General features: G+C 41.6%; 1 protein-coding gene across 1 annotated transcript; it reads left to right on the top strand.

Annotated features, from left to right (window-relative positions):
• Nucleotides 1-9,573: 9,573 nt before the first annotated feature.
• LOC143032589 (general transcription factor II-I repeat domain-containing protein 2-like) lies at nt 9,574-9,927 on the top strand. The gene has a single exon (XM_076197456.1). The coding sequence runs from the start codon at nt 9,574-9,576 to the stop codon at nt 9,925-9,927; it is 354 nt and encodes a 117-aa protein (XP_076053571.1).
• The last annotated feature ends 789 nt before the right edge of the window (nt 9,928-10,716 follow it).

The raw sequence follows: 10,716 nt of genomic DNA, 5'->3' as shown, positions 1-10,716 counted from the left end.
GTCAAAATTACTTGGTAGCATGCAGCCAATCCTTATGGGGTGCCCCTACAGACCAGAGCCACATAATTTTTCTGAAAAAGTAAATCTACTTAGAGAAACTATGGCATTTATTGTATTGTGACTGTACCTCTGTTATGCTGCCCCCTCTTGATACTGTTTTGTACCACTTTGAGTATATATTTCCAATTCTGTGTCTGTGGTGGGGGAAGAAAGAATACTGCCATGGAGTTTTCCCATTCAGGTCATAAAAGGTGGCTAAAACAGGATGAGGTGATGGGACTAGGCATCCTGCTTTGTAACCATATTCCTATGAAAAGTCTAGGTATAAGAGGGTCTTGAGGCATTTTCCATCTAGAACCCTAAGGTATGTAGGGTGTGGTACAGATGAGAATAAAAGTGGAGAGAGAGGCAGTGTATTTGTGAGGAGGAAAATTGAAGTGTTTACATAAGTGAAAGGGTGGGGTGATATTGAGGTGGGGTGGGTGTTGGGAGTAAGGAGCAGATGAAGCAGGGAAGGGGTGAGGAGATAGGAAAGCTTGTGGAGTGAAAGGAATGTTAAGGTTAGTGTGGATAAGATAAAATTGGTCTTGGCAATGAGAAGAGTAGAGGGAAGGGAGACTTTTGGATAAATTTTGATAATTATTAAGAGTTTTCGGAAGAATGTCAATGTAGTGGTATTGGGACATCCCAGTACCAGAGTAGGGAATGAACCAATTGATGGAGTGGTAGGGAAGTTTGAAGTGCCAGGTAAAAATTGGTGGAGATATGCTGTGTTTAGAGAGATGATAGCTAATTCAATTTTAAGCAAAGTACAAGTACACATGGGAGGGTGGTTATGTGAGAATAGTTTGGCACAGCTTGAAGAGAAATCGTACAACCTTAAAAGAAAAAAAAAGCATATCCCAAGGCTTTTTCCCCCTTACAAGGGGGGTAGCCAAAAAGGAAAAGGCATAAAATCATTCCCACCCATTCCAGCCCTGAATACACTCCACACCCCTCCACCCTCCCTCTTATCTTAGCACCTCCTGGATGACGGGTCATCCCTGCACCTTGTCCACTGCCCTGGGTCAGGAGCAGTGTCACAAGACACTGCAAATCCACAGCAAGGCCGTTTCATTAAATCGGCGGCCCCCCCTCTCCGTCCCCCCATGCATGAAAGGAGAAGACGGGAAGAAATCCCTTCGGGCTGCGTCAAATTTTGCTCGCACACACTACCTCACCCCCCATTCCACCTCATGCATCACATCATCCATACACAAACATTTTCCATTCACCCGTCTTCTGTCCTTCCTCAACAGACATTCCCCTCTTCCCCAAAGCCCTCTTCACCTCATCCTAGGACGTCCCCTCATGTTCACTCCCTCCACATCTGCCTTCCATACCTCTTTTACTAGTCTTTCTTCACTCATTCTTTCCATGTGTCCAAACCATCCTAATACTCTTTCATCAACCCTATCTCCCAACTCCCTTTCCACCCATGTTCTCCTCCTCACCTCCTCATTTCTCACTCTATCCTAGTAACCCCCATCTCAAACACACAAAAACTCCTCTCTTCCTCTCTTATGTTCCATGTTTCTGCCCCATACAGTACTGTTGGCACAATCACTCCTTCATACAGTCAACTCTTAGCATCCATTCCCAAATGTTTATTCCTCATTACACTCTTTAATCCACCAAGGCATTTACTCGCTTCTCTCAATCTACATTCTACCTCCACCTTCACTTCACCTTTTCCTGCCACATTTGCACCCAAGTATCTAAAACTATCCACTTCCTCTAGTCGCTCTCCCTTAATGCTCACTTCCAGTCTACTGCCACTTTCCTCCCTTGTACATCTCATCACCTTACTTTTACCCACATTTATCTTCAGCTTTCCTCTATCACACTCCCAAACTCTGTCACCAACTTCCTCAATCCCTCCTCCGATCCTGTCACAAGCGCAGTGTCGTCCACAAACAACAGCTGGCTGACCTCCCACTTTTCTCCATTTTCTTTAACCATCTCCAATCCCTGACCCACCACCCTTGCATTTACCTGTCGCACTACCCCATCCATGTATAAGTTGAACAGCCAGGGCGACATAACGCATCCTTAACAAAGTCCCACCTTTACCTCGAACCACTCACTCTCTCCATTTCTAATCCTGACACAAGGTCTACTACTCTCATAAAAACTCTTGACAGCTCCTAGAAGCTTTCCTCCTATCCCGTATATCTGCATAACCTCCCACAGTGCCTTTCTGTCTACCCTATCGTAAGCCTTTTCCAGATCCATAAAAGCCCAAACAATATCCTTCCCCTTTCCTATAGCTTTCTCACATATGTCTTACCACAAAGATCTGATCTACACAACCTCTACCCATCCTAAATCCACACTGTTCCTCACCAATTACTCCGTGTTCCTCTCCTAATCCTCTCAATCAAGATCCTCCCATAAGCCTTCCCAACTACACTTAACAAGCTAATCCCTCTGAAACTACTACATTCACACTTGTCCCCTTTTCCCTTGTAAAGTGGAACTATACAGGCACTCCTCCAGTCCTCCGGCACTCTACCCTTTCTCCAGCAAACATTAAATAACCTCACCAGACAGGCCACCATCACTGTACCTCCTTTTTTTAGACATTCTGCATGGCATCCATCCAGACCAGGTGCCTTACCTGCTTTCATCATCTTAACAACTGCCTTCACTTCATCCTTCCTTATTTCTCCTCCATTTTCCTCACTCATCATGGTCATTTTCTTAGCATTTCCCACTGCAGCTATCTTTCCTTCCCTATCCTCCTTCACATTTAGCAACTCCCTAAAATATTCTGCCCATCTTCCCCTTACTGCCTTCTCTTCCATTATCATCTCTCCATCCGCACCTTTTACCTTTTCTTCTCTACTTGATTTGCCTCCTCTTCCTCTCTCAATTTCTTTCCAAAACATCTTTTTTTTTTTCCTTTCAAAATTTTCTGTCATACTCTTACCCCATTTCACATCTGCTCTCCTCTTTGCCTGCTTTACTTCTCTTTTCTTTGTACCTCTCATATGACTCCCTCGTCCTATTTTGTAACCAATCTGTGAAAGCTCACTGCTTCTCTTCTACAACCTTCTTTGTTTCCTCATCCCACCATTCACTACCCTTCCTTCTATTTCCTCCTGGCCTTCTTGTTCCACACACCATCCTTGCACACTTTAAGACTCCCTCCTTGAACCATCCCCATTCCTCCTCCACACCCATCTCTGATCTATCCTTTACTCCCTCCCACTCCTCCTTCAGCTTCTTTTCGTACTCCTTCTCCTTTTCCTTTTCATTCAAGGAGTTCACTCTAAGAACCTCCCTACCTTTTGTCCCTTTCCTCTTTCTCCATCTATCCTCCACTCTCAACTTACCTTCCACCAAAAAATTATCTGATATTCCCCCACCCTCTCCCCTTAGCACATGTACATCCTTAACTCTTCCTATCATAATCCTATTTACCACTACATAATCCATTAACGCTCTATCTACCGCCCTTCCATCCACCACCCTCTTCCATGTGTACTTATGCTTGACTTTCTTCCGAAACACTGTATTTGCTATCATCAACTCTCTTTCTAGGAACATTTCCACCATCAACTCTCCACTACAATTCTTTCCTGGAACTCCACATTTCCCAACCACTCCATCAATTTGACCATTTGCTACCCTAGCATTAAGGTCTCCCAGTACTATTACATTGACATTTCTCCCTAAATCTATGCACTCATTTAAATCTATCCAAAAGGCCTCCCTTTCATCTACACTCTTCTCATTGCCAGGCCCATATGCACTTACAAAGACCCACATCTCCTTTCCCAGTTTCACCTTCATCCACATTATCCTTGAGGAAACCTCCTTCCACTACACTACACGTTTACCTATCTCTTCACTTGCTAGAATAGCCACCCCTTCCCTCCCTCGCCCTCTCTTCACTCCTGATACCCTCCCACTTACACTCACCCTTCCCTTTCAACTTAGTTTCACTCAAAGCCAACACATCCATCTTCTCACAAACATACTACCTATCTCTTCCCTTTTACTCTCATCTGTACCACATCCATGCACATTAAAAGACCCAAACCTTAGGGTGCTGGTTGGAAAACTCCCAGACCCTCTTATGCCTTTACTTTTTCTTTTAGGAATGTCCCCTGTGGGGCTACAAGGAGAAGGATGCCTAGTCCCCATCTCCGTCCCTTTCTTCTCGCCTCTTACGATAAAAAAAAAAATCCCAATCCCAATGAATAATGCAAGAAGCACAATGAAGCTCATGGCAAATGTACATTTCAACAATTTCCACACTATCCAAACATCTAGCCACATAAATCATCCCACTGCCATGAAGTAGGAAGTGAGAAATCTCTGGGAACACAAGCCCTGTCAGTTGCGGGAAGCTGCCATTTTTTTTAGCTTAGCCCAGGGCTGTCTGGAATCTTTGCAAGAAACACACAGTGGATCCTGGTAATCAAACTCATGAATTGAACATGGTATTCAATGGGCAACAGCATGGCCCACATAAATCACAGCTCCAAAATCTGTATACCAATGTGATTCTACCTTCCAAGGTAGATAGCCAAGGCATGCACCTACCCTCTATTCCACTCCCATCCACCCCCTATTTCCCTTCTATCTTAGTTCCTAGTGGATGAGGGGTCATCACTGTCCCCTGCCCACTGCCCAGGTCAAGCAATGCAGCAAAGCACAGCACACCCAAAGCTGGGCCCACCTCTTCATTTCCACGACCCTCCCTCCTTATCCCTTCTAAATTCATGTCTCAAAAGGACTAACCTCAAATTGCAGACTTTACACCACACTCTCCTGAAGACAACTATCTTCACAGAAGCAGAACACAACCTTTTCTTCTCCAGCTGTAAATTCTGCCCTGGATCTGGATAACAAACTCCGACATAAAACACCTATATCCTTTATATTAATCCTCTTCAATCAAATATGAACAGAAGATACCTTCCCAACTGCCAGGAGAGAAGCTATCATTATCCCTTTACCCAAACCAGGAAAAGAGAATCTCAAAGTAACTACCATCCATTTGCTCTTACAAATTGTCTTTAAATTGCCAAAAACTTGTTGCATATTCTCTGGTACACTTCCCTCTCTTAGGCATGTATTAAACAATCTCCCCAAACATTCCACTATAACAGCTCCATTCATCAGGCATTCCACCAGTCTAACTTAGTTACCTTGCCAACTTTCATCTTTCAGTGGTTCTTGTATCTCATCTTGCCCTATAGCCCTATCCTCCTCTCCCATCACAGCCATTTTCCTGGCAACTCCCACAACCAAACTCTCCCTAATATTTACAACATACAGCAAATCCCCAAAATACTCTACCCATGTTTCTCTTACTGCTTTAACTTTAGCAGCTGTCCATCTTCACTCTTAATGTCTTCTCTCTATCTGATTCAACTATTCACTATTTTCACTTCCATTTTTACCCAAAGTTCTCCATCAAACATTTTCCCGAATTTACATCTGCTTTTATTGCCTTCCTCACCTTGCATTTTGCTTTTACTCCCTTCTGTACCTCTTATGTGTTTCACCAGCTCTACAATGTTTATATGTTCGATTTTTAATTTCCATCACCACTTTCACTTCATGCTATCATTGGCTGCTTTTTCTGTCCCTTCCTATCCTAGTCATCCCACCAAACATCTGTAGGCTTTTTAGTACTTTCTGCAAGTCCTTTGACCAGCAATCCTGAATGTGTGGCAAGGACACTTGAAGCAAAACCCTATGAAAGGATCAAAGCTCACATAATCTATGGTTGTCCTCACATCAACATAATTGATGGTTTAAAAAAACACAAACATGCTTATGAACATGCTGTTCCCACCACACACATGGCCACAGAAAATGACCTTCCCATTTGCCATTGTTAGGGTTTCCTTGCATCACACACACTGCTGGAATGTCCTGGAACAACCATTTACACCCTCCACCCAAAAAAATAATAATAATAATACATACATACATACATATACCAAGGCTTTTTTCCCCCTTACCAGGGGGGTAGCCAAAAAGGACAAGGCACAAAAACATTCCCACCCATTTCATCCCCGAAAACACTCCACACCCTTCCACACTCCCTCCCATCTTAGCACCTCCCAGATGACGGGTCACCCCTGCACCCTGTCCACTGCCCTGGGTCAGAAGCAGTAATAATAATAATAATAAATAAATAAAAATACACAGCAATGACTTCACGCCAGATCCTGGGCAACAAAACACCAACACCTCTTTCATCTCTCCACAACTTCCAAAATATAATTACCCTCGACTAAGAAAACCAAATTAACATAGGGAATGGAAGATAATGCAGCTAGATTTGCTAACTTCGATTCTGTTCTTAGTGATGGTTGTCTTGAGTAAGAAACAAATAATAATCACTCATCTGACTGAGCTAATAGCAAATTTCACCATACAGTTTCTCGATGTAGATGAGTTATAGTAACCTGAGAATTCACCAAAAACCCACTTAATTGTGTAATAGTTGATATTTTGGACAAAGTTCATGATGAGTTCCTTGGTTTAGAATTCATCTCTGATGAAAAAAATATCCGGATATTCTAGGTAATGTACTTTCCTTTTTTACACCATCTCATTGCCAGAATCCTTGGATTCTTATTCTAGCAATGTTTGAATCTACCTTTCTTTATGAAGCTACATTTTCCATGTTGGTTGCTACAAAGACCAAGTATACAGAAACAGGCAATTCATTGAAGAGAACTTGTGTTCTCTCTACCATTCAACTATGTATTCAAGATACAGTAACTAAATTGTATTATCAAGTATCTCATTAGATATAACATTAGAGAATATGCTTGGCTTATGAGTACTGCAAACAGAATTCTTTGGTCAATAACAAAATTAAAACATGCATCTTTATTTTCCTTTTAATTCTGAGGAAGTTATAAGTCATTTTGTGGGATATGAGAGGTGTGTGGTTGGAAACCATTAATCTAGCCCTCTTCTGTGTAGGAATAGATTTTGTCCATACCTTTGGATAACTGTATCCTGTGTACACGGATTTCCGTGTATACAAACGGGTCAATTAAAGAACACTGATGCCGCTTGTTCACTTCAAAATATGTCGCCATGCACTTTTGTAAATAACGCTATGAAAACACTCCATACATACAACTCGGTAGCATAATCCTTTCTTATTTTGTCAAAAATAACCAGCGATTCTATCATTGGGGACAACATATCGCACCGAAGGAATAGAGTCGTAGGAATGGTAAAGGAAAGGTAGCATCTGACCGGAGGGATAGCAGAAATTAAGTGATGATTTTTTTAGACTAATCTTCAATAGTAAAATAATACTGAGTGACTTGGCCCGTAGGAGTGTTACTAAAGTCCTAAAAAATATGACTGCATAAAGCAGGCAATGTCCCACACGGCAGTCTTCCAATATTCGAACATACTCGTTTCCTGACCCTCGTCTTTATGGTGTGGGTCACCATGATTACGCGTGTGAATAGAGTAAATAAAAGTCGAGATTACGTGGTATTTGGTATTACTAAGTAATTTACAAGCAATCAACGCAAGCAGCTTACTCCTTACTGACCCTAGTCGTAGGCCTCTCGCGTCTCTGTCCGGGCATAAAGAGTTGCCACATCTAACCTATCTACGTAGGGCATACCTATATAATATATACAGAATTACATTATGAACACGGATACATATAGAACGCCTACATGCTAAGATGTTACAGGAAAAAGTAGGGCCGGATACAAATAGAAATACATAATTATATATTATATAATGTGGCATGGACGTATTGGCGTATGTTGCTTCCTGCACTAGAGAATGTGCGTAGTTAATACGTAGTTATAAATTACGCATTACGTTACATTACATTATATTGCAACAACTGCATCTTCAACAGTCTAAAGTTCGCCGCCTTAAGTATCTAAAAGCATTCTACCTCTGCACTTTTGATATTCTATAATTACCATTTCCACACAAGCAGGGGAGCCGGAATACTTGCCAAACTCTCATCTAATATAAAGAGAAAAAAGAATCATATCTGCCCGTTTCCGCCGGAAATCCCTCAAGAGGACACTTCACCTCCGGCCCTTGATTAGTTGAGTGGTGACGTGACGGCAACGGAGACGACTGATTGGCCGAGAGTAGTGACGTGACGGCAACGGAGACGACTAATTGACCGAGAGCGGTAACGTCACAGCAACGGAGACAACTGATTAGCTGCAAGCGAAGCGAGCTCGCCCGAAGAGCCGAGTCCCCACGTAGCGGGATCGGGCGTAGCCCGTTGCTCGTAAGAAAAAATAGATAAATAAATAAACGAATGAATAAATAAATAAATAAATAAAATCGATGATGGATGCCTTGACTACAGCCCTCCGAATATATATCGGACTGCGTGCTATCGCTTGGCCTAAGCCTCAGCACTGGTACCTTCCGTAGCAGCCCACTGAAAAATCTATATATAGAAAGTAGATAACATCCATAGACATTCTTTGCTCTTTTTATCACAAAAATGTATCCATGTCAAGTGTTCTACCATCATTCAACCATCTGCAATTTCTTCTAGGAATTGACCGACGTCCGTTCTTTGCATCGTTTAAATCAGGTATGTCACACACGCGGCCCGCCACAGCCCTATATGCAGCCCGCAGCACATTTGCCCCCCCCCCCCCAGTTTTACAGTAGGCTTGCCTTGTGTGTACTGTATATGATTAATTTAACCCGGCCTTTCGTCTTTTAGATTTATCACTAATAGTTTTAAATCAGATAGCTCTTTGTCTTTTTACGTCAGACATATATATCATGCTTTAAACAATGGCCATTTCGTCTCGTGGACTCTACTGTACGTATTAAATGTGAACGTGGTGCGGCAGGCTCTTGCTTCACCTGGCCTTCGAGCACCAGCGCTGGTTTGGTTTTGTCCCTCGAGTCAGTTGGAATGCTGGACCGTTACGCATATTCAATATATTAATATTTCATACAAAATTATTTTTGAACTCCTCCATCATGTTTTCAAAGAAAAGAATTGTTAACAAAAAAAAAATCGTCTGGTGCAGGAAAAGTGGATTTTTTCTGTAGTGAATGGAAAACAAACATGTTTATTTATAAGCAAAATGTAGCTGTAGCAAACGAATATAACATTCGCAGTCATTACGCACGTGCTCATGCTTTGAAGTATAATGAATATAGTGGAAAGTTGCATGAAGGAAAAGTTAGGAAGTTAGAACAGTCAGTCTTTAATTAAACGTGTTTGTCAAGCCGGTGAGAGTCTAGTTCGGGCAAGTTATAGGATTGCACTTTATGAAGAAATGTATTTTAATGGCCACAGAAGATATTTGTCCTGAAAAAGTCAAGCCTTTGCAAACATAAGCCTCTCAAGAAATATAGTTTCAGATAGAATTATCAGGAAATCTTAAGTCAACTCAAAGAAAAAGTTACTAAATTTGTAGCATATTCTGTAACAATTGATGAAAGTACGGAAATGACACGGCATAACTTGCAGTTTTTATACGTGGTTTAAATGAAAATATCCAGGTAACTGAAGAATTTGTGGAACTGGTACCAATGAAAGGAACAACAACAGAGATCATATATATTTTGAATTTGGTAGATGCACTAGATAAAATAGGTGTTGACTGGATGAAAACTGTGAGTCTGGCTACAGATGTAGCACCTCAAGTAATTGGTAGAAAAGTTGGCGTGAGTTCAGATAATCAAATTAACAATGTTAATTTCATAATTCACAGAGAAGTGATCTGCAGTAAGCCATTAAAGATGGATCATGTCATGGGTGCTGTTATCAAGGCAGTGAACTTCATACGTGGGCGAAGTCTGAACCATAGCCAGTTCAACACCTTATTGGAGGAACTTTACATTCACGGGCGGACTCTGCCATATCACACTGAGGAGTCGTGCTGAAGTGCTTTTATGAATTAAAGAATGAAATACAAGGTATTTGTGCATGATAAAGAAAGGGATGTGCAGGAACTAAAAGATAAAAGATGGGTTCAAGATCTAGCTTTCATGGTAGATATGGCAGAACACTTGCATTACCTGAATACAAGGCTGTAAGGTCGCAATAAATTAGTGGCAGATTTACATGACTATGCGTGGCTTTGAGCTGAAGATTTAAAATTTTTGAACGCCAGCTAGCAGCAGGCAATACTGTACATTTCCCAACGCTGAAGTCCCTGCAAGACGCACCTGAGTGTCATGGTGATATCAACACCAAAAAATTCTATAACAAAATTTCCAATTTATTGAGCGAGTTCGGAGAAAGATTTACACTTTAAAAACCTTGAGCATGGTTTTTCTATTTTCCGCAAACCTTTTACTTGTTAGTGTTGATGAGGCACCAGAACAGTTTCAATTAGAACTAATTGAGCTCCAGTGTAATTCTGCGTTGAAGTATAAGTTTTCAACTGTTGGTACAGGTATTGGCACATTTTATCAGTATGTTGGACCTATATCTCTCCGCATTAAATGTTGGGCCTCAAGGGTGATGTCAGTGTTCGGCAATAGGCCTACCTGTCTGTGAACAACACTTTTCTGTGATGAACTTGAACAAGTCTCGACTCAGGTCTCAAATTACTGATGAACATCTCAATTCAACACTGAAGGTAGCCACTGTCCAGTCCTTAGTGCCAAAAATTGATGTACAGTCACTCAAAAAAGTATCAGTAAGAGATCGTACGGAAATGGACGTAA

Source organism: Oratosquilla oratoria, chromosome 14, assembly GCF_046742065.1.
Source record: "Oratosquilla oratoria isolate Oo_2021 chromosome 14, ASM4674206v1, whole genome shotgun sequence".
NCBI classification, from domain to species: domain Eukaryota; kingdom Metazoa; phylum Arthropoda; class Malacostraca; order Stomatopoda; family Squillidae; genus Oratosquilla; species Oratosquilla oratoria.
This window is presented reverse-complemented; position numbering and strand designations above follow the sequence as displayed.